We start from the raw sequence: 24,922 nt of genomic DNA, 5'->3' as shown, positions 1-24,922 counted from the left end.
CCACAAGGGGGTGTTGTGCTTGGACCAGGAAATGACCAGCCGCCAGCCAATAGTAGAGGGAGGACTTTGAGAAGCAGGGAGGGACAGAGGAGTTAGACTTAGTGAGACAAGAAACACAGCGGGTAGAATGCAAAGAAGGACCCGTAGTGGGAACTCAGAAGTGGGGTGGGCCAGGTGCAGTGCTTCACGCCTGTCATCCCAGCACTTTGGGAGGCCAAGGCAGGCAGATCACGAGGTCAGGAGTTCAAGGCCAGCCTGGCCAAAATGGTGAAACCCTGTCTCTACTAAAAATACAAAAATTAGCCCGGTGTGGTGACAGCCACCTGTAATCCCAGCTACTTGGGAGGCTAAGGCAGAAGAATCACTTGAACCTGGGAGGCAGAGGTTGCAGTGAGCAGAGATTATGCCACGGCACTGCAGCCTGGCGACAGAGTGAGACACTATCTCAAAAAAAAAAAAAAAAGAAGTGGGGTGGACCAGGTGCAGTGACTCATGCCCGTCACCCCAGTACTTTGGGAGGCCAAGGTGAGCAGATCCCTTGAGCCCAGGAGTTCAAGACCATCCTGGGCAACATAGGGAGACCCTGTCTCTACAAAAAATAAAAAATTAGGCCAGGCATGGTGGCTTACACCTGTAATCCCAGTACTTTGGGAGGCCGAGGCGGGCGGATCACCTGAGGTCAGGAGTTCGAGACCAGCCTGGCCAACATGACGAAACCCCATCTCTACTAAAAATACAAAAATTAGCCAGGCATGGTGGCATATGCCTGTAATCCCAGCTACTCAGGAGATTGAGGCAGGAGAATCGCTTGAACCCGGGAGGCAGAGGTTGCAGTGAGCTGAGACCATGCCATTGTACTCCAGCCTGGGCAACAGATCAAGAGTCTGTCCCAAAAAAAAAAAAAAAATTAGCCAGGTGTGGTGGTGCACACCTGTAGTCCCAATCACTCAGAGGCTGAGGCCAGAGGATCACTTGAGCCCAGGAGTTGGAGGCTCCAGTGAGCTATGATGGCACCACCGCATTCCAGCCTGAGCAATAGAACAAGACCCTGTCTCTAAAAAGCAACAAATACAAAAAAAAAAAAAAAATTAAATTAAAAAATAAAGCAAAGGCCACAAAAGGAAAGGGCATCATTTTTGGTCACTTTGCTGACCCTGGTTTTGTCATGTGAATTTCAGCTGACTGGGGCAGGGGAGGGAGTGTCGGTTCAGCTCACATGGTAAAGAAAGCGGAAAACAAATATGCACCAAAAGGGAATGTGTGCAATGAAATCATGGTGACAGCTGCACAACATAGTTTGCGAAAAACCACTGAGCTGTGTGCTGTAAATGGTTTTATGTTATGTGAGTTACATCTTGATGTTTTAAAGAAGGAATGTGGTAGAAAAAGCAATAGGTCTGGATGCATGTGTGGAGGACAGCTGAGAAAGAAAGGTGATTGTGACCAGTCACAGTGACTCACCTGTGGTCCCAGCACTTTGGGAGTCCGAGGCGGGCAGACCATCTGAGCTCAGGTGTTCAAGACCAGCCTGGGCAACACAGTGAAACCCCGTCTCCACTAAAATACAAAAAATTAGCCGAGCATGGCGATGTGTGCCTATAATTTCAGCTATTTGGGAGGCTGAGGCAGGAGAATCGCTTGAACTAGGGAGGCGGAGGGTGTAGCGAGCCAAGATTGCGCCACTTCACTCCAGCCTGGGCAACAGAGTGAGACTCTATCTCCAAAAACAAAACAGGTGATTGCTCTGATGGTTCTTGGCAGCTGAATGTGGTCTTCGCCTTGTAAAGGTTGGTAGCAGAACATCACATTTGAGATGTTTTTCCAAGAGATGTCTACCTGAGCTGAGCAGGAAACTCAAGCAGCATCAGCTAGACCCAGGGCCTGGTTTTTTGTTTTTTTCTTTAAATGTATTTGCTCACTGCAGCCTCGAACTCCTGGTCTCAAGCAATCCTCTCATCTCAGCCTCCAGAGTGGCTGTAACTATAGGCGTGCATCACCACGTTTGGCTATTTTTTTTTTTTTTTTTTGGTAGAAATAGGAGTCTTGCTATATTGCCCAGGCTGCCCTTGAACTCCTGAGCTCAAGTGATCCTCTCACCCCAGCCTCCCAAAGTGTTGGGATCACAGGCATCAGCTACCATGCCCAGGGCCCATTTCTATGTACATGGTCATTATAAGCTCTGATGACTACTGGGCACCAAGAGGGGTCCCTAATTTATTTATTTACATTTATTTAGAGATGGAGTCTCGCTCTGTCACCGAGGCTGGAGTACAGTGGCATAATCTAAGCTCACTGCAGCCCCCACCTCCCAGTTTAAAGTGATTCTCGTGCCTCAGCCTCCTCAGTAGCTGGGACTATAGGCACACATCACCACACCTAATTTTTGTATTTTTAGCAGAGATGGGGTTTTACCACGTTGGCCAGGCTGGTCTCGAACACATGACCTCAAGTGATCCACCCGCCTCGGCCTCCCTAACTCCCTGGGATTACAGGCATGAGCCACCGCGCCCCGCCTGGGTCCCTAGGTTAGAGGCAGAAACACAGAAAAGCAGGCAGAAAGCCTGCCAAGAGCCTGTAAGGAATAGCCCAAGTTGTACGCAGGGAAATAAATATTCTGTACCTTGGAACTTACAGAGGGTGTTGTAGATTAAATGATGCAAATGTCAAAACTCAAAAAATTTAAATGAATGAGCCAGCAACTCCACTCCTAGGTATACATTCATGAAAATTGAAAACTTATGTTCACACAAAAACATTCCAGAAACAAAACACTGGGCCAATGTGAAACTTATACATGAATGTTTTGACATTATTTATAATGGTCAAAAAGTGAAACTAACCCAAATGTCCAGCAACCGATGAATAAATATGCAAAACATCATATATTTAAAACAAAACAAAAAAAGGCTGGGCGAGGTGGCTCACATCTGCAATCCCAACACTTTGGAAGGCTGAGGCAAGAGAATCATTTGAGCCCAGGAGTTCAATACCACCCTGGGCAACATAGTGAGGTCCCCCCATCGCTACAAAAAATTTTAAAAATTCGCCAGGCATGGCCTAGCGTGCCTGTAATCCCAGCCACTTAGGAGGCTGAGACAGGAGGATCGCTTGAGCTCAGGAGTTCAAGGCTGCAGTGAGCTATGATCGCGCCACTGTACTCCAGCCTGGGCAACAGAAGCAAGACTGTCTCAAAAAATAAAAGCGGCCGGGCGCGGTGGCTCAAGCCTGTAATCCCAGCACTTTGGGAGGCCGAGACGGGCGGATCACGAGGTCAGGAGATCGAGACCATCCTGGCGAACACTGTGAAACCCCGTCTCTACTAAAAATACAAAAAAACTAGCCGGGCGACGTGGCGGGCGCCTGTAGTCCCAGCTACTCGGGAGGCTGAGGCAGGAGAATGGCGTAAACCCCGGAGGCGGAGCTTGCAGTGAGCTGAGATCCGGCCACTGCACTCCAGCCTGGGCGACAGAGCGAGACTCCGCCTCAAAAAAAAATAAAAAAATAAAAAAAATAAAAGCTTCCAGATGATTCTATGATATAGTATTATACAAGCAGGGTTGAGAATGAGAACCCCAGGTCTGAGGGATAGAATCTGCTCCAAGGAATCCCAAAGTCGCTTTTTTTTTTTTTTTGAGATGGAGTTTTGCTCGTTACCCAGGCTGGAGTGCAATGGCGTAATCTCGGCTCACTGCAACCTCCGCCTCCCGGGTTCAAGCGATTCTCCTGCCTCAGCCTCCCGAGTAGCTGGGATTACAGGCATGCAATACCACACCCAGCTAATTTTGTATTTTTAGTAGAGACGGGGTTTCTCCATGTCCATGTTGGTCAGGCTGGTCTCGAACTCCCGATCTCAGGTGACCCGCCTGCCTTGGCCTCCCAAAGTGCTGGGATTTACAGGCGTGAGCCACCGTACCCTGCCCAAAGTCCCTCTTATGAACACCATTGCCTTGGCTGCTCTGCAGGGCAGGTGGCGGACCAGCCCCAAGACACACACCCTTGAATGCAGGCATCCTTCTCACCACCCCATCTGCAACTCCTGATATACAGGACGTGCTGGGGAGCACGTGGTTTATCAATCATCTTCTTCATCTTCAGTATTTTCCCCTGGGGCCAGGCGCGGTAGCTCACGCCTGTAATCCCAGCACTTTGGGAGGTTGAGGTGGGCAGATCACATGAGGCCAGGAGTTTGAGACCAGCCTGGCCAATATGGTAAAACCCCGTCTCTACTAAAAATATTAAGCAAAAATTAACTGGGCCTGGTGGTGCATGTCTGTAGTCCCACCTACTCGGGAGACTGAGGCAGGAGAATCACTTGAACCACCCGAGAGGCAGAGCTTTCAGGGAGCTGAGATTGCATCACTGCAATCTCACTGATCCAGCCTGGGTGACAGAGTAAGACTCTGTCTCAAAAATATATATATGTAATTTTCCTCCTGGAATGCACACCAACTGCTGGAGTTGTGGAACCAGCTACCACCATTAGCCTGAGCCTAACCAGTCTGAGGCCCCAAGGAGGGACCTCAAACGGGGCATCTTTCCTACTGGCATGACTTCATATGTTCCACTCTGGCTTCCTGGCATTCAGCTGCAACCTGCTACCAGCGCAAGAGCGAGATGTTTCCCCAGCAAAACAGCTACCTTCTGGTTGGAGGTGACAACAGTGTCTAGGTTTACCCATTTATTTATTTATTTGTTTGTTTGCTTATTTATTGAGACAGAGTCTCACTCTGTCACCCCGGCTGGAGTGCCGTGGTGTCATCTCGACTCACTGCAACATCCACCTCCCTGGTTCAAGCAATTCTCCTGCCTCAGCCTCCCAAGTAGCTGGGATACAGGTGCACGCCATGACGCCCAGCTAATTTTAATATTTTTAAAAAGTAGAGACGGTGTTTCACCATGTTGGCCAAGCTGGTCTCGAACTCCTGACCTCAGGTGATCCATCCACCTCGGTCTCCCAAAGTGCTGGGATTACAGGCATGAGTCACTGAGCCCAGCCATGGTTTATCCCTTTTTTTTTGGAGACGGAGTCTCGGTCTGTCTCCCAGGCTGGAGTGCAGTGGCTCAATCTTGGCTCATTGCAACCTCCGCTTCGCAGATTCGAGCGATTCTCCTGCCTCAGCCTCCCAAGTAGCTGGGACTACAGGCACGTGCCATCACACCCAGCTAATTTTTGTAGTTTTAGTAGAGACGGGCTTTCACCATATTGGTCAGACTGGTCTTGAACTCCTGATCTTGTGATCAGCCCGCCTCAGCCTCCCAAAGTGCTGGGATTACAGATGTGAGCCACCACGCCCAGCCATGGTTTAACTGCTTAAACATGACCATAGAGGATGCACCTCATTGTGGCCCCAGATCCTAGAAAAGCACAGCTATCAGGACTCCTAACACTGTCTCCAGCTCAGGCTTAACCCGGGCTGCTGCTGTCTCCATGTTAAATATCAGGGCTGGTGTTTAATGAATTCGGACCCCTTGGTTGGTGCTGCAGTAGTGTCTCGGGTAGCCGCATAGTGCCCCCTGGGAGAGAGAAAGCAAGTGTGGGGTCCTGGAAGCAGGGACAGGTACCTGGTGCACCATCACAGGCAGGACAGGGCCTGGAGCAGATGCTGCCTGGGGCGGGGCCAGGCCAGTGACAGGTGCTGCCTTCATGGCCATCTCTGAAAGGGTCTGTCCCATCAGGCGGTTAAGATGGGCCACTAGGTCAGTCCTGGTGCCATGGATTGCATAGAGAAGACCCCAGAACAGTTTATTTGTTTGTTTGCCTGTTTGAGACGGAGTCTCGCTCTGATGCCCAGGCTGGAGTACAGTGGTGCAATCTCGGCTCACTGCAAGCTCCGCCTCCTGGGTTCACACCATTTTCCTGCCTCAGCCACCCGAATAGCTGGGACCACAGATGCCCGCCACCACGCCCGGCTAATTTTTGTATTTTTAGTAGAGACAGCGTTTCACCACTCTGTCACCCAGGCTGGAGTGCAGTGGTGCAATCTTGGCTCACTGCAAACTCCACCTCCCCAGTTGAAGCAATTCTCCCACCTCTGCCTCCCGAGTAGTTGGGATTACAGGCACATGCCACTATGCCTGGCTAATTTTTGTATATTTATTTATTTTGAGCCAGCGTCTTGCTCTGTCACCCAGGCTGGAGTGCAGTGATGTGATCTTGGCTCACTACAACTTCCGCCTCCCGCCATTTTTTGTTTTTTTCCGTGCACAGACCAGGGTTCATTCCTACTCCATGGGCAGGGACAGGAGTGCCTAGATGGGAAGTCAGACCAGGCAGGGATGGATGGACGACAGCCCATGAGCTGGGACTAACTGGATCAGGGCCTATGGGTAGTCTGGTGACTGCATCCTCGGATGCTGCAGTGGTTAGACTGGCACCCACCAGGCGGCCCTTGAAGAGCTCAGAACGTGGCTCCATGGCAAGGGCGGGTCCCTGGGAGGCAGCTCACTGAGCCCTGTGAAGTTGCCTGTGCCAGTGGCAGATGACAAACTGCCTCCATAGGGAAACCCAGTCTCAGGAGAGCAACGCCTCTTCCCAAGGTCAAAGAGCGGAGTAGAGCAGGGAAACGATTCTCCCACTTAAGCCTCCCAGGTAGCTGGGACAACAGGTGTGTACCACCACGTCCAGCTAATTTTTGTATTTTTAGTGGAGGCGGGGTTTTGCCATGTTGGCCAGGCTGGTCTCAAACTCCTGACCTCAAGTGCTCTGCCCATCTCGGACCCCCAAAGTGCTGGGATTACAGGCGTGAGCCACTGCACCCGGCCTCCCGTAACAGTTTAAGCAGCTCCTGCTGCCGTCCAGGCGAAGGCCAGGCCTCCTTTAGATGTTGGCACCGGGTGGGAGGCGAGAGAAATGTGGGATTTCATAAGCGCATTCTGAGTTTTGATCCTGGCCCAGGCATGGTACTGAGCACTTGGCCTTGGACTGCAACCTGCTGGGCCGTGACCGAGCATTCTCCTTAGGGTGTATTTGTCAGGATTTGACTTTGTCATGCAGAGCACAGTCAGTGCGTAAGTATTTCCTGAATTAATGAAAATGTGAGCTGACCATATATTCAAGAAACAAGTGACGACAGCGTTCTATTGAGGTTGACAACCTGAGCTTTGATGAGCTGTGAAGGGTTTTCATGCCAGTGAGGCCCATCTCTCCCCTGCAGAAATCAGTGTGGAGTGGTGGTCTACATACCTGAGGGGCAAAGAGGATGGAAAACTGGACCTACGACCCCTGCAACTGTCCAAGGGAGATGGGGGTGGCCTCCTCAAGCCTGACAACCAGGACACGCTACGTCTTCCACCCGGGTGCCTCTCTGACCTTGGTTACCGACCTCATCAGAGAGAAAGGGACAGAGTCCGCGTATATGGAGAATGGCCTGGGGACACATGGGGTTGGTACAAGGCTCACTTCATCGCGGGTGCTGTTCACATGCTCACTAAAGCGAGAGGAGACAGGAGCTTGCAAACACTGATTTTTCACGGGAACACGATGATCGAGCCTAGCAACCGAGCTAATGGCATAGTAGGGTTTCTATGGATGTGTGTGTCAAATGCTGGGGTTTGGGGTCGGGGAGGGCACGAGGGAAAGACAGGACAGACGCTGAGATGCAGGCACTGGTGACAACCGGGGAGAGGGCTTGGTTCACGGCAGAAAAGCTCCAACCAGGAGCCCTCGTGACCCATAGAGGGCACAGCCAAGCAGCCCTCCTGGGCAGACATAGCCCAGCTGGAAGAGAAAGAAAAGACAAGCCCAAGGACGTCCCTGCTTCTACACTGGTTGCTATGTCCAAAGTCAAGATCATTACTAGGGCCCGACCTGGTGGCTCACGCCTGTCATCCCAACACTTTGGGAGGCCGAGGCGGGCGGATCCCTGGAGGTCAGGAGTTCGAGACCAGCCCGGCCAACATAACAAAACTCCATCTCTACTAAAAATACAAAAATTCGCCGGGCGTGGTAGTGCATGCCTGTAGTCCTGGCTACTTGGGAGGCTAAGGCAAGAGAATCGCTTCAACCCAGGAGGCGGAGGTTGTAGTGAGCTGAGATCACGCCACTACACTCCAGCCTAGGCAACAGAGAGACTCTGTCTCAAACAAACAAAAAAGATCATTACTAGATCTGTATCTTGGTTGCCATTAGGGTGGGAGGATTAAAAACCCAACTTCTCCAGAGACCCTCCATCCGCCATCCTCACCTGCCACCCTGAACCCCGCCCAGTGTGACCTGCATCTGACCTCCAGGGGCACTTACCATCTCTAGATGAATACGTGCTGCACTTCGCGGCTTGAATTTCACTGAGGTCGGATGACCCTGCTTCACGGCAGGGGCGACTTTAGAGCTGGCCCCAGTAGAAGTTTCAGGAAGGAAAAATGACACACGGTTTTCAATTTCTATTTCAAGTATATGAGAAAACTTGACTGTAATAAACCTAAGAATAGGGTTCACAGCCCCGGTGAAGGGCCCCTGGCCTGGATATCTAAGTAGCTAGTTCTCATGGCCGCAAGGACACCGCTGGCTGGGTGACCATTCTACTTTTATGTACAGCTCTAGGCTGTACACGGGCACGGTGGCTCACGCCTGTAATCCCAGCACTTTTCGAGGCCGAGGTGAGCGGATCACCTGAGGTCAGGAATTCAAGACCACCCTGGTCAACACGGCGAAACCCTGTCTCTACTAAAAATACAAAAATTAGCCAGGTGTGGTGGCGGGTGCTGTAATCCCAGCTACTGGTAGGAGAATTGCTTGAACCGGGAGGCAGAGGTTGCAGTGAGCCGAGATCGTGCCACTGCACTCCAGCCTGGGGGACAGAGAGAGACTCCATCTCATAAATAAATAAATAAATAAAGTGCAGCCCTCCCAAGATTCCATCCCCTCCTCCTGCTTTCTCTCCACAGACCACAGAATCATTTCACATGCTGCTTCTCGCTTTTCCTGTCTCCCTCCTTAGAACGTAAGCTTCACAGTGCGGGGATTTTTTGTCACCACATTCCCCAGCATGAGGACAGTACCGAGCACCGAAGGGGCACAGGACAAGTATCTGTTGTGAACGCATAAAAGGAACAGGATAAAGGCAGACAGGGCATGGGAGTCCAGCCTGTGACAGGAGCACCAAATATTTTCTTCCAACTGAATTATGGGAGTAGAATCTGTTCAGAAAATATTTGTCAAGTATGGCTGGGTGCAGTGGCTCACACCTGTAATCCTAGCACTTTGGGGGACCAAGGCAGGCAGATTGTCTGAGGTCAGGAGTTCGAGACCAGCCTCGCCAACATGGCAAAACCCCATCTCTACTAAAAAAAAAAAAGATTAGCTGGGTGTGGTGGCGCATACTTGTAGTCCCAGCTACTCAGGAGGCTGAGGCAGGAGAAGTTTGAACCCAGGAGGCGGAGCTTGCAGTGAGCCGAGATTGAGTCACTGCACTCCAGCCTAGGCAACAGAGCAAGGCTCCGTCTCAAAAAAAAAAAAGAAAAAAGAAAAAAGAAAATATTTGTCAAGTAGGACTGTCTTCTAAACTATTTTTCAGTTGAGCACGGTAGCTTGCACCTATAATCCTAGCACTCTGGGAAGCCTAGGCAGGAGGATGGCTTGAGGCCAGGGATTTGCGCCTAAGCAACATAGCAAGACCTTGTCTCTATAAAAAAAATAAAATCAAAAGACCTCATCTCTATAAAAGTATTTTTCACTGGCTTCTGCCTCTGTATCAAAAGGCTTGTTTATAAAAGCAAAACTCTAAATGATCAAGTAAGATTTTAAGAAGACCTCCTCAGATCTTAAAAACCAAAAGACAGAAAATAGACTTTATTCCAAGACAGATTTGTAAAAGATGTTTTTAAAGGGAAAGGCAAGTCACGCTACTAAATCAAACGTTGTTCACAATTTCTGGATCTCCCTTCTCCGCCTGGCACTGCAGCTGAGCCTTGGCGGATGTGCTCGGGGCCCTTGGCCCACAAGAACTTGGCCTCGATTCTCTTCCTGAGGGGATTCTTAACTTTTCCAAGCCAGGCAGTGAGCGTGGTGGGAGGCTAGGGCTGGCACCCGCAGACAGCTCCAGATGGAATCCCAGGCCATGGTGCTTCGGGTGTCCCCCCAGTGAGCTTGCGGTGTGGCAGGCGGCCAGGAAGGGCCATAAGCAGACTGGCTTGAATGAAAACCGAGGGCCGAAGTCAGCCTGGCTCCCTCGCCTAAGCTGGGGCTCGGTCCGAAGCACACGCATGGCCTTGGCCAGACACAAACCAAGAGACTGCCATGACAGAGAGAGGAGAAACCTCCCGAGCACTGCCTTCAAGCTAAGCTTTCCTAAGACGGGCTTCTCAGGCCAGACGTGACACCAGACACCGTCGCATGTTACTTGGAGAGAGCAGAGACACGCGGGCCACAGTGACCCACTAAAGGCTGCTGTCCTGTGCTGAGTTCCGCAGGCCTCACCCGCAACTGGAGAGGGACCTTACCCCAATCCTCCTGGGAGGTACCCGCTAAGGGATTCAGGAGACAGCATCACACTGCACGCAGGGTCCTCTGCCACCACCATCCAAGAACTCTGGGGGGCTGGTCACACGCTGGCCTCTGCCAAGCAGTGCCAGTGGTTCCCAGGCCAGGGTCGCCCAAGCAGGTGAGGGAGGTTTAGATGAATGACTTGGCCAAGGTCACCATGTGGTCCACACCACATGCCACATCCATGGGTTCCCCAGGCATCGTCACCTGAAAAATAAGACCCAGCATACCATGAGTGGGGCTGGTGCACCCGGAGGAGGCAGGCACTGGTGTTGGCCGACCTGACCCTACCTCTCAGGAGGAGACAGTTTCTCTGAGCCGTGGCTCCCTCCCCTCTGGGAATGGGGGCGCTTACGCCTTCCCAGCAGGTCCATCAGGACAACTGCATTTGGTCATGTGAACAAGGCCATCCCAACTCCCTCCAGTGAACGGCAGCCATCGCCATTCACATCAGCCTGAGGCCACGCGGGGCAGGAACACAGGCCTGTGTGCATCCCCGGAACCTGCACACCCCACAAGGGCTGCTCCCCTCTGACCCTAACCCCACCAGGTTCCATGCCCCCAGACCAGGTGTTCAGAGATCTCTCCTGGAAGCCACCGCTATGGCTCACTAAGAAGCTTCAGGGGCCAGGCGCTGTAGCTCACACCCGTAATCCCAGCACTTTGGGAGGCTGAGGCAGGCGGATCACGAGAGGTCAGAAGTTTTGAGACCAGCCAGGCGTGGTGGCAGGCACCTGTAATCCCAGCTACTCGGTAGGCTGAGGTGGGAGAATCGCTTGAACCCAGGAGGTGGAGGCTGCAGTAAGCCAAGATTGCACCACTGCACTCCAGCCTGGGTTACAGAGTGAGACTCCGTGTCAAAAAAAAGCTCCAGAAACCCTTTCTCTTGCTTTGCAGGTCCAGTCTGGGAACCAGACCTCACCGGCCCAGCATCTCCACTCATCTCTTTTTTTCCTTTTTTTTTTTTTGAGATGGAGTCTCGCTCTGTCGCACAGGCTGGGGTGCAGTGGCGTGATCTTGGCTCACTGCAAGCTCCACCTCCCGGGTTCATGCCATTCTCCTGCCTCAGCCTCCTGAGTAGCTGGGACTACAGGCGCCTGCCACTATGCCCGGCTAATTTTTTGTATTTTTAATAGAGATGAGGTTTCACCGAGTTAGCCAGGATGGTCTCCATCTCCTGATTTTTTTGTATTTTTAGTGGAGACGGGGTTTCACCACGGTAGCCAGGATGGTCTCGATTTCCTGACCTCGTGATCCGCCCGCCTTGGCGTCCCAAAGCGCTGGGATTACAGGCGTGAGTCCCCGCGCCAGGCCACATCTCCACTCATCTTACCCGTCACCCCAGCTCCAGTCACAGGCAGGTTGCGTCCCAAGTCACCACCACCAAGGAGGGGCAGTGGCTGTGTCTCAAAGGCCCTTGCCAGGAGCCCTGACCACACTGCCTGTCTGGGCTGACAACATGGCATCAGAGGACAGCCCAAACCTCAAGACAGCAAGAAGATGGCCTCGCTGAGACATGGAGGCTCTAGCCCGTTTGAAGGGCGCCCACTGTTCTATAACTTCGCCATGGAAACAGACACCCCCAACAACTCCAGGTGTGCCCAGGGTCATGGCCAAGCCAGCTATCCAGGAAAGGGGTGCTCTGCTTTCTCTTTCTTGTTTATTATGACTAGGCAGTGCATTCACATAGCTGCAAGATAAAAGGACATTCAGTGAAAAAGAAGAAAAAGCTATTAAATGGCTTTTATGCTGGGCACAGTGGCTCACACCTGTGTCCCAGCACTTTGGGAGGCCAAGGCAGACTCCACTTGAGGTCAGGAGTCCAAGATCAGCCTGGCCAACACAGTGAAACCCCATCTCTACTAAAAATTTAAAAATTAGCTGGGTGTGGTGGGACATGCCTGTAACCCCAGCTACTCGGGAGGCTGAGACAGGAGAATCACTTGAACCCAGGAGATGGAGATTGCAGTGAGCTGAGATTGCATCACTGCACTCCAGCCTGGGCGACAGAGCAAGACTATCTCAAAAAATAAAAAAATAAAGATTTTTTTTTTTTTACCACCCATATCACCAGCTGCCCCAGTCCCATCTGCCTCTGAACTGAAAACTACTTTTCACTGATTTCTTATTAACTTTCCAGAGGTTTGTTTTCGTTTTAAGAGACAGGATCTAGGCCGGGCGCAGTGGCTCGTACCTGTAATCCCAGCACTTTGGGAGGTCGCGGTGGGCAGGAGTTTGAGACCAGCCTGGCCAACATGGTGAAACCCCGTCTCTACTTAAAATGCAAAAATTAGCTGGGCGTGGTGGCGCACACCTGTAATCCAGCTACTCAGGAGGCTGACGTAGGAGAATTGCTTGAACTCAGGAGACAGAGGTTGCAGTGAGCCAAGATCGCACCATTGCACTCTAGCCTGGGCAACAGAGCAAGACTCTGGCTCAAAAACAAAAACGAGGCAGGGCTTCACTTTATTGCCCAGGCTGGAGTCTAGTGGTGCAGTCACTGCAGGCTTAACCTCCTGGGCTCAAGCAATTCTCCCGTCTTAGCCTCCCAAGTAGCTGGGACCACAGGATGTGCCACCATGCCTGGCTAATTTTGTTTGTTTGTAGAGACAGGGGTCTCACTATGTTGCCAAGGCTGGAGTACACAGACACAACCGTAGCTCACACCACAATGTCGAACTCCTGGGCTCAAGATATACTCCCACCTCACCCTCCCAAGTAGCTAGGACTACTGGCGTGCACCACTACGCTCAGCTTATTTTTGTATTTTTTGTAGAGACAGGGTATTGCCATGTTGCCCAGGCTGGTCTCGAACTCCTGGGCTCAAGTGATTCTCCTGCCTCAGCCTCCCACAGTCCTGGGATTCCAGGCGTGACCCCCAGGCCTGGCCTTCCAGAGGTTCTTTATGCACAGAAGCAGATATGCGTCTCTTTTTTTTTGAGATGGAGTCGGAGTCTCACTCTGTTGCCAGGCTGGAGTGCAGAGGCATGATCTCGGTTCACTGCAACCTCCAACTCCCCGGTTCAAGCGATTCTCCTGCTTCAGCCTCCCAAGTAGCTGGGATTACAGGCACGCAGTACCATGCCCAGCTAATTTTTGTATTTTTCGTAGAGATGGGGTTTCACCATGTTGGCTAGGATGGTCTCAATCTCCTGACCTCGTGAGCCACCTGCCTGCCGAAGTGCTGGGATTACAAGCGTGAGCCACCGTGCCCCTTCTCTTCCTTTAAGTGCCGACTGCAAAGAAAGTGCCCCTGCCTGGCTTGGCCCGAAGACTCCTGCCAGGATGCTGGCACCTGATCGACTGACCAGGTCCAAATTCGACCACCCTCCCCTGGTGGCAGCACGCAGCCAGGTGGTGTGACAGCTGGAAAGGGGATCTGTCACAGTCTGTGGAGTTTACCGAGCTTAAGAGGGAAACCGCCTAATCCAGATGGCCTGGCCCTAAAAGCCGAGAGGCAGCAGGCGCCGACCCTGGAGCTTTGCGCCTACACCAGGAGACAAGACCATTAGGGACTCCTGGCCACAGGCAGATGGATGCTGGAAACCAAGTCATGCTGTCCGGCCCTGTCCCTAAACAAATGAATGTCTTTAGCAGAACCTATTACAGGAATCACTAAACAAACAAGAACGGGGCCCAGTGAATCACAAAGGCACGTAGATGCAGAAAGCCTGCGAGGCCGGCGGGAGAAGACAACAGGCTGCCTCTGCGGTGACTGGGCCCCGACCGCCTCTTAGCAACCTCCCCAGCCATTAGGGAGCACTTTATTTACCTTTCCCGGGAAAGTGCGCTTCCTCACTCATCGGCTGCACTTAAGCCCCCAGGTCCTTGATCCCCTAGGGCTCTGGCCATTCAAGCCCAAAGCAGAGGAAGCCAGGATGGTCTCTGCTGTGGTTGGTGTGGGCAGCGAAGGCTCGGCTCCTGGGAGCCCTCCCTGAGGACCAGTGAGAGGCTCCCCAAGGTTCCAGCTCCCCCTGGCGGGCAATCAGGGGGAGTCTCAACTCAGTCTCTGAACTGAGTCCAAGAGGAGACTGCCCTCAGCCATGTTTTATTTTTGTCCTAGGCAAGGTTAAATGGCGTTTTTCTTTTAAGCCAATTTACACTCACAGCTCCACTGCTGAGGGAAACAGATCCAAAAACCAGAACCATATTTAGCCTCGGTGACTCTCTTAAAAGTCTCAGCAGAATCCATTTAGGAACATTCCTATCCACAATTACAAGTTGCTAAAACAAACGCCCACCAGGTGAAAGACAGGGGTGCGGGAAGAAGGAACCCTGAGCGGTGAGTCCCTCGTGGGGACAAGAGAGCCCTGGAAAGGGAGAGTGCTCTGGCGCCCAGTTCTGCGGTTCAATGGCACCAGCTTTTGCATATATATATATGTATTTTTTTTTTCAATGAAAAGGAGTCTCAGTGTCACCCAGGCTGGAGTGCAGAGGTGCAATCTCGGCTCACTGCAACCTCTACCTCCCGAGTTCAAGCAATTTTCCTACCTCAGCCCCCCAGGTAGCTGGGATTACAGGCGCGCGCCACCACACCTGGCTAATTTTTGTATTTTTAGTAGAGACAGGGTTTTACCATGTTGGCCCGGCTGGTCTCAAACTCCTGACCTCGTGATCCGCCCACCTCAGCCCTGCAAAGTGCTGGGATTACAGGCGTGAGCCCGGCCACTTTTGTATTTTTAAATTTTTGTTTAGAGACCAGGTCGTGCTCTGTTGCCCCGGCTGGAGTGCAGTGGTGTGATCATAGCTCACTGTAGCTTCCAACTCCTGGGCTCAAGTGACCCTCCTGCCTCAGCCTCCCAGGGAGCTGGGATTACAGGCACACGCCACTGCACCTGGGTCATTTGTGTTTTGTAGAGATGGAGTCTCACTATGTCGCCCAGGCTAGTCTCGAACTCCTGGCCTCAAGCAATCCTCTCGTGTCTGCCTCTCAAAGCGCTGGGATTATAGGCGTGAGCTACCACGCCTGGCCTGTGCCCAGCTTTTAACCTCACTCCTCTGCGGCTTAGTCAGAACCACCTAGGTGGATACATACATAGACGAATAAATAAAATATATATATATATTTTTTGAGACAGTCTCACTCTGTTGCCCAGGCTGGAGTGCAGTGGCGCAATCTCGGCTCACTGTAACCTCTGCCTCCAGGTTCAAGGAGAATCAAGTGATTCTCCTGCTCAGACTTCTGAGTAGCTGGGATTACAGGTGTGCACCCCCATGCCTGGCTAATTTTTGTATTTTTAGTAGAGATGGGGTTTTACCATGTTGGTCAGGCTGATCTCGAACTCCTGACCTCGTGATCTGCCCGCGCTGGTCTCCCAAAGTGCTGGGATTATAGGGATGAGCCACTGCACCTGGCCAATAATTTAAAAAAAAAAAAAAAAAAGACCACCAGCCAGGAGCAGAGGCTCACGCCTATAATCCCAGCACTTTGGGAGGCCAAGGCAGGTGAGGAGTTCGAGACCAGCCAGGGCAACATGGTGAAACCCTGTCTCTACTAAAAATACAAAAATTAGCCAGGCATGGTGGCACATGCCTATAATCCCAGCTACTGGGGAGGTTGAGGCAGGAGAATCGCCTGAACCCGGGAGGCGGAGGCTGCAGTGAGCCGAGATCGTGCCACTGCACTCCAACCTGGGTGACAAAGTAGGACTCTGTCTCAAAAAACAAACAAACAAAAAGAACCACCACCTAAGACCCAGGGCCACGGAGGCAGTCGTATAAGTGAGGCTGGAAGTCAGCGAGCTCCCCAGCTGTGTCTCCAGACCCCATCAGTCCTGACCTGCGGGGCCCACGGGGAGGGGAAGCACTGTCTATAGGCAGAGTTGCAGGTTCAAATTGTACCCAACCTGCTCAGGGGCCGTGAGACCTGGGGCAAGCCCCTTCGCTCCTGACATCGGTGTCCCCGTGTGCGCACTGTGGAGGGAGCAACCCCACCCTCAAGGTGTCTGGAGGATGAGAGAGAATGGACGTCAGGTGCCCAGCACGCTGTCCATGCCCTGTCCTCCCCGAAGCCAGGCTGGAATGCTTGTCTGTGGAAAGCCAGGGTGCTCCCTGGGGGATGAGGGATGACGGCCATTCCACACTCCCTCGTCACCTGCCATGGGTCCACAGCACCCCCCTTAGTTCGGAGGGTCCTGAAAGGCCAGACAACATCTGGTCGAAAGTTCCCTGCCAATGCGTGCTGCCTTATCTCCACACCAGCTTCACGTTTGCCCAGGGAGGTGGGTGACTGTAGAAAGACCATTATCTTTTTTTTTTTTTTTTTGAGACAGAGTCTCGCTCTGTCGCCCAGGCTGGAGTGCAGTGGCGTGATCTCGGCTCACTGCAAGCTCCGCCTCCCGGGTTCACGCCATTCTCCTGCCTCAGCCTCCCGAGTAGCTGGGACTACAGGCGCCCGCCACCTCGCCCGGCTAATTTTTTTGTATTTTTAGTAGAGACGGGGTTTCACCGTGTTAGCCAGGATGGTCTCGATCTCCTGACCTTGTGATCCACCTGCCTCAGCCTCCCAAAGTGCTGGGATTACAGGTGTGAGCCACCGCGCCCGGCCAGAAAGACCATTATCTTAAAACTCAGAGGTAACTGAGTCCAAATCCTGGCTCTGACTCCGACTTAGATGTGTGATCCTGGGGGAACCACTGAACCTCTCTGAGTGATGAGTCTCAACATGTAGCAAAAAAACAGGTCCTGAAAGGTTCTGGAAGCAGAGGTTTGAATCAGGTGGCTCAGATGTCACCTCCCGGGCCCACATACTCAGAAAAGGCCAAATACTGTGAGTCTGAGAATAACTAGTTGGTACCAGTGTACGAGCTACAAGTTAAGTTTTACTCTTTTTTTCTCTTCTTTTCTGGAATACTTCTTAAATGATGTAATATATCCCCTACGGACCATTAATTTGAACATAGTTGTTTTAAAGAATAAAGATCACCCAGGCACAGTGACTCACCCCTGTAATTCCAACATTTTGTGAGGCCAAGGTGGGAAGACCGCTTGAAGCCAGAAGTTTGAGACCAGCCTGGGCAACATAGTGAGACCCCATCTCTTAAATAAATAAAATAAAACAAATAAATATAAATAATAAAATAAGCCGGGTGTGGTGGCACATGCCTGTAATCTCAGCTATTCTGGAGGCTGAATGAAGCAAGAGGATCATTTGAGCCCAGGGGGTTGAGATCAACGCATAAGACCCCATCTCTTAAAAAAAAAAAAAGTTATTTGGATGTGGTGGCACGTGCCTGTCATCCCATCCCACATCTCAGTTACTTGGGGGGCTGGGGCAGGAGGATCGCTTGAGCCTCGGAGTTTGAGGCTGCAGTAAGTTGTAATCTCACTGTACTCCAGCCTGGGCGACAAAGCAAGACCCTGTTTCAAAAAAAAAAAAAAAAATCCGGGCAACACAGCAACACCCCATCTCTACAAAAAATACAAAAATTAGCCAGGTGTGGTGGTGCAAGCCTGTAATCCCAGCTACTTGGGAGGCTGAGATGGGAGGATCACTTGAACCTGGGAGACAGAGGCTGTAGTGAGCCTAGATCCTGTCACCATACTCCAGCTTGGGTGACAGAGCAAGACCCTGTCTAAAAGAACAAACAAACAAAACAAAGAAAAGAAAAATCACTTGTAATTTTTTTTTTTTAAGTGAGACATCAGAAGGAACTGGACCCTCCCATCCCCAATCCAAAGAGGACAGGGGTCGAGGCCACTCCCTGCACAAATGCTTAGGGGCTCCCTGAATGTGCAAGAGGCAGGACAATGGTTTGGCGCCAAATGCTGCCATCACGGGGACAGGCTGGGTTGCTCTTTTCCCAACAGTACAAATGTGTTTAAAAAGCAAATGATAGCCAGGCACACACCTGTAATCCCAGCTACTAGGGAGGCTGAGGCAGGAGAATCACCTGAACCTGGGAGGTGGAGTTGCAGTGAGCTGAGATCGTGCCACTGCATTCAAGCCTGGGCAACAAAGCAAGACTCCATCTCAAAAAAATAATAAAATAAAAATAAAAAGCAAATGACCAGAAGGATACTTGGTGCGTGGAGAGTCAGGGCAAGTGACCCAGACGGAATGTCAAGGGAATCGGGCTCCAGCCACTCCTTGCCTGCACAGGGACCAGCACTTTGCACAAGCCCCTTGTGGCAGGTGCAACATGACCTGAGTCAAATCTCAGGCTGATCACTCTGCTTTGAAGGAAATGAGGGCAGGGGGCAGACCCTTGTCAGCATTCTTTCACCCAAAACCCAGCTGCTTTAACTGTTTCCCAAGCCCGCCCTCAGAAGGAAGTCCTTTTCGAAAGGAAGGGCTAAGTGAGAGAAGAGAGGAGTCAGTGAGAAAGCAGTGGGCATGTAGATGACTGACGCTCACATTATCTCAGCTGCGTCCACTGCCCGTTCCTCACACAGGCGGTTTCCAGGCCCAGGAGAAAGCTGGCAAGGCCCACCACCTTGGGAACAACTCTATTATACAAACACTTTTCCAACAAGGCTAAAGTCGGCCGGGTGTGATGGCTCATGCCCGTAATCCCAGCACTTTGGGAAGCTGAGGGAGGCAGACTGCTTGAGGCTAGAAGTTTGAGACCAGCCTGGGCAATATAGCGAGACCCCCATCTCTACTAAAAATACAAAAATTTGCCAGGTGTGGTGGTGTACGCCTGTGGTCCCAGTTATTCAGGAGGCTGAGGTGGGAGGATCACCTGAGCCCAGGAAGGTCAAGGCTGCAGTGAGCTGTGATCACATCACTGTAATCCACCCTGAGTGATAGAGTGAAACTCTGTCTCATAAAAAGCAAAAATAGGCCGGGTGCGGTGGCTCAAGCCTGTAATCCCAGCACTTTGGGAGGCCGAGACGGGCGGATCACGAGGTCAGGAGATCGAGACCATCCTGGCTAACCCGGTGAAACCCCGTCTCTACTAAAAAATACAAAACACTAGCCGGGTGAGGTGGCGGGCACCTGTAGTCCCAGCTACTCGGGAGGCTGAGGCAGGAGAATGGCGTAAACCCAGGAGGCGGAGCTTGCAGTGAGCTGAGATCCGGCCACTGCACTCCAGCCTGGACGGCAGAGCGAGACTCTATCTCAAAAAAAAAAAAAAAAAGCAAAAATAAAAAACAAAGTTAAAGTCTCCATTTCAATTTGCTTTCTCAGAGCCTCCACCAATGGTCTTGAAAAAAAAAGATATATATATATATATATATACACACACACACACATACATTTCTTTTGCAAGTCCCTTTTTTTTTGAGACAGAGTCTCCTTCTGTCGCCCAGGCTGGAGTGCAGTGGTGCGATCTCGGCTCACTGCAACCTCTGCTTCCCGGGTTCAAGTGATTCTCCTGCCTCAGCCTCCCGAGTAGCTGGGATTACAGGCGCCTGCCACCACGCCTGGCTAATTTGTTCATACTTTAGTAGAGACGGGGTTTCACCATGTTGGTCAGGCTGGTCTTGAACTCCTGACCTTGTGATCTGCCTGCCTCAGCCTGCCGTTGGGATTACAGGCATTAGCCACCACACCCAGTGCAAGTCCTTTTTAAAAATGCTTTTCACAATTTCAAAACAAATTAAAATGCAACCTGGTAAAGTACACCCATATGCATACTGCACACACATGGATGCACTCACAGACACACACACACACACGCACACACACGCATACGAGTTTCTATGCAGAGACTATCTCTGGAAAAGAACATAAAGAAACCAGGACCTGGCTCAAGGCTGTAATCCCAGCACTTTGGGAGGCCGAGACGGGCGGATCACAAGGTCAGGAGATCGAGACCATCCTGGCTAACACGGTGAAACCCCGTCTCTACTAAAAAATACAAAAAAAACTAGCCAGGCGAGGTGGCGGGTGCCTGTAGTCTCAGCTACTCGGGAGGCTGAGGCAGGAGAATGGCATAAACCCGGGAGGCGGAGCTTGCAGTGAGCTGAGATCCGGCCACTGCACTCCAGCCTGGGCGACAGAGCGAGACTCCGTCTCAAAAAAAAAAAAAAAGAAACCAGGATCAAAACTGGAACAAAAACTCTGGAACAAAACTGGGTGGTGGGAGACTTATTTTCCATAGTATATTTTTTTGTACCATGAACATATGTTTCATGTTCAAAAAACCCCAAAAACCTCCTTTTTTAGAATGCCTTAAAGAACTGACTTAGTAAACAACGCAAAGGTAAACTACAATTTTAGAACGAGTCTCTCTTCCCCTGTAATTCTGGAAGGAGCCTTTTTGTCTAATTGCATACTACCGCCCCTAAGGAAGCGACTGTATTTTTTCACTTCATGGCTGCGGTTGGACCATCTAAATATTAAACATCCTGCTTTCTTTCAAATTCATTGTGAAGCATTCCCCTATGTGGGCTTCTGTAAACAGCTCCTAGTGTGCCGACTTCATCGAGTATCTCCCCCTCTCTGGAGCCTCACGGCACCCTGCCAGAGCCTTGCACCATCGTGCCTCTGTTTCCCCGATCCACCCCAAGGACGGCCTCCAACGGGGCTTCTTACAGGACTGGATGCTTGGGTAAGCCACTGCCTCCAACCTCCCACTCAGCAGGCCGGGATGGGTTGACCCAGCTCCTGCACCCCGAGAGCCGGGTGTCACTCCCCCGCCCATCACACCATGCAGATGTCCCACGGGTATCTCATGGGTGTCACCACAGAGTGTGCTATGGCATGGCATGCTGCACTGGAGGAGCGTAGCCAGGACCCGGAAGGGGGAGCAGGTCCCGTGGCCCTTGTCCTGGCCCAGCTGCATGCGAGGTGCCTGAGGTGACGTCAGGTGACTCTACTCTCAGAATCCATTCTCGAGACCGCCCCGGTCAGCCTTACCCTCCATGGGAAATACTGGTCCTCCAGGCGACCAATTCCCAGGCAGCCTCGGATGTTCTTGCCCCATACAAACAGCTCTCCTTTGTCTGCATAGGGAGGAAAACAGGGGTTGGTTGGCACTGTGTGAAGAACAAGTCTCCAAGGAGAGGATGGGTCATGAGAACAGGCTTTCTAGAACCAGATACCTACAGAGCCCACTGTTCAGCTTTCACCAGGTGTTCATGCTGTCTTTGAAGGCAAAAAGTAAGGGTCTGAGATGCTGTCTCCATATCGAAAACAGGTCCACGCCCAGGAGCATGTAAATGAAGATGGGGGCTGGGGATGGTGCATGGAGCTGGGGTCTGGGGGTGGTGGACAGGGCTGGGGGTGGTGCATGGAGCTGGGGTATGTGGGTAGTGGATGGGGCTGGAGGTCACTGGTGCACACAGCCCACTCTGCTCACCCCTTGTGCCCCGCCCACAATCATGTGCCACCAAACTCTGCCCTCCACAAATCCTGGCGACACCCCGGGCTTCCTGATTTGACAGTGAAAAGTAGGACAATTTGTCATTCCTGGATTGACTGTCCGTATCTTGGGAGCATTTGGCCACAGGGCATCTAATGACCAAGTGCCTGCTTGTGCTGGGTCTAGGTCTGTGTTCCAGGAGCTGGGGACAGGCTGGAGATGGAACAGACAAATGATTTTAATTTATGTTTACAAACTGTAAAAACTGTCAGGAAGAAAAAGTACAGGATGCTGTAAGAGGTCAACCCAGGAGACGGCCTCTCCTAGCCCGGCCTTCAGGTGGGACTCTGTCTGCACCAGCTGGGGCACTCCTGGGCCCATGTCACCACCGGCTGTCGGGCAAAAGGCTTGGGTCATGGGAGGCAGAGGAAGTGACATGGAAAAGCCAAGACTACAAGACCCGGGGTTGATGAAGTATGGAATAATTACAAGCTATCTTAGCCCCCCTGATCTGAGCGTGCCCCTTGTCCTCCACACTCAGACCTTTAGAGAGTGTGTGTGTGTGTGTTTTTGTTGGCTTTTGAGACAGGGTCTCACTCTATTGCCTAGGCTGTGATGCAGTGGCACAAACACCGCTCACTGCAGCCTTGAAGCCTCAAACTCAAGCAGCAGGCCTTCCATCTCAGCCTCCAGAGTGCTGGGACTACAGGCACGCACCACCACACCCAGCTAATTTCTGTATTTTTTGTAGAAACGGAATCTTACTATGTTGCCCAGGCTAGTCTCGAACTCCTGGGCTCGAGGAGTGCTGGGATTACAAGCATGATCCACTGCATCCAGCTAGACCTCGGGTGTTTAACAGAACAGTTTGGTCTGGCTCCCCAAAATGCTAGCAGACCACAGGATAAACCAATCAACTCCAATTCCCAGATGGCTATCTGCAAATGCCAGGCACACAGGCAGGAAGACAGCCACGCTTTGTCTACCAACAGGCAGTAACTCACCCTTAGAAGGAGGCCTGTTGGGTCTCGGGGAGAAATCCAGAAAGGAATTTCATTTTGCTGTGACCTGAAATGGCTACATGGCATGAGGGCAAATAGAAAAGCCTCTGCTCTAATCAAACACTTCACACAGATTTCTAAACACATGACTCTGCCCATAGTTTAGGCCTTAAGAACTTTCTGGAAAGTAGATATTTGTTTCTCCAAAAATTAGTCCATACGACTCTTACTTGCCAAATCAAAATAGCTTTAAGAATTCATGACACCAAATTAGCCAGGCATGTTGGAGGGCGCCTGTAGTCCCAGCTACTCGGGAGGCTGAGGCAGGAGAATCGCTTGAACCCGGGAGGTAGAGATTGTGGTGAGCCAAGATCATGCCATTGCACTCCAGCCTGGGCAACAAGAGTGAGATTCTGTCTCAAAAAAAAAAAAAAAAAAAGAATTCATGAGACCTACACTCAGCTGCAAATGCAAGTGGCTGCTCTGGCTGGGCAGTGGCAAGGAATTCTCTGGCTTAGTCATGACCACTGCAACTTCAGTGCTTCAACCTAGATCCAGATAAAACTCCAGCCGACAGCCGTAACAACCCAGGCCTGCCTGTTTGACGGCCTCTGAAGCCTGGAATTCAGACAATAAGGGAATAACAGTTAGGACCCTGGTACAGAGGGCAGGCAACTGGGACAGGCCCCACGTGGGAATGAGGCCAGAGAACTCAACTGAAGATGACACGAACTGACTGTTCCGGCCCAGATGTTTGAAAAGGAAACAATTACTTGCCATGAAATGAAAAGATTCTTCTAATTGCAAGGAAATAACTAATTTACTTGAGAATCACAGAATGAAATTAATTCAGGACAGTTTGACTATTCAAGTCAACTAGAGAGCAGCAAATTGAATCCACAGTAACCGTGGTGGAGTAGGAGATTTAACCAAGAAAAGGACACATTCCTTACCCTTACCCTGCAGGGTAAGCGGATATTCTGTGGCTTTGTAATCTGGCAGGCCTTTGGGAAAAACCTCCATTTCGCTCTCCCCTTTCATCATTCTCTGCCCCAGCACTTTGGAGAAACCAGTAGATTTACCTCCGTGAAACCACGGGACAGTGTTGACAAATCGGCCTTTTGCCATCCCATATCCTGGGTCAGCTCAGGGTCTGGACTCGGCCGGGGAGTAGTGGGATTAAGCCCCACACAATCACTTCCTAATCACCCACCCGTGGATCCGCCAAGCCTCTGCTGGTTTCCTCCGGCACCCGACGTACTCGCGGTGCCCCTTCCTACCACCGACGGGTGCTCTCTTGAGAAAACGCATGTTCACATTAGCCTACCCACAAACCAAACAAACCAAACCCAAAACTCCAGGGGGGAAAACAGGAAACATTATACAACCTCGAGGCAAACAACTTCTCGTTTAGCCCTCGCTTGAGTTATCAGTACAAAGGCGCCGTTCAGTTGGATGGGTGGAACCTGAGAGCTGCCTGCAGTTTGGGGTTGAACTTGAAAGAGAGAGAACCTCTGCCGGGCTTACACCGGGGCCATCGGGCTTGGTCACTTACTGGTCAGTGCAGCAAAGTGGCTGAGTCCACATCGGATGCGGGAAACCTGGATTTCTGGGTTGAATTCCGTCAAGCCAAAGAGACTGGGTGGAATCATTTCAGGGACAGCACTTTCCACTAGGTTTGGGCCTTTCCCAAGAATTCCATAGCCCCAGACAAAAACATGTCCTTCTCCTACATTACAGTAAAAACAAGGGTCAGTAAGTCCATCCAAGTAAGAACCCTCCCTTACCAGAAACTCCAACTACACCACCAAGGTTTATGACATCCACACGAATTTTTTTGTTGTTGTTCTTTTTTTTTTCCTCCTTGCTTGGCAAGAATGTGCAGACAGAGATTTAGAATAATTCACTCTCCCCTGCTTAAATTCTTGCTGGGGGAGTCTGTCTCGCCAGCTCTCCTGGCTCAGAACACAAACTTCCCACATCTTGAGGGTTAGTAACCTGGAGGGGATCAGTGCATAAATCAGCCAGAAAACCCATACGAATACCAGAGAAGGGAGGATGTCTTCTCCCCCTAATGACAGCTCTGTGTTTCGCACTGATCGGAAGAGCAAAGCCAAACACATCAACAATGTCTGGCCAGATTCTTAAAACTCTTAGAAATGACGTTTTGGATACAGAAAGTTTAATAT

General features: G+C 51.3%; 1 protein-coding gene across 1 annotated transcript in view; it reads right to left on the bottom strand.

The window, feature by feature from the left end:
* Positions 1-9,752: 9,752 nt before the first annotated feature.
* The window catches only part of RCC1L (RCC1 like), a 39,008-nt gene continuing 23,838 nt past the window's right edge, over positions 9,753-24,922 (bottom strand). Inside the window, 3 exon segments of the mRNA XM_033192917.1 lie at positions 9,753-10,687; positions 21,288-21,373; positions 24,289-24,462. Of these exon segments, the coding sequence (XP_033048808.1) occupies positions 10,610-10,687; positions 21,288-21,373; positions 24,289-24,462 (338 nt within the window). The 3' untranslated portion in view covers positions 9,753-10,609.

This window comes from Trachypithecus francoisi, unplaced genomic scaffold (genome assembly GCF_009764315.1).
Source record: "Trachypithecus francoisi isolate TF-2019V2 unplaced genomic scaffold, Tfra_2.0 Lachesis_group4, whole genome shotgun sequence".
NCBI lineage: Eukaryota > Metazoa > Chordata > Mammalia > Primates > Cercopithecidae > Trachypithecus > Trachypithecus francoisi.
The sequence above is the reverse complement of the archived record's forward strand: the minus strand, read 5'-3'. Positions and strand labels throughout refer to the sequence as shown.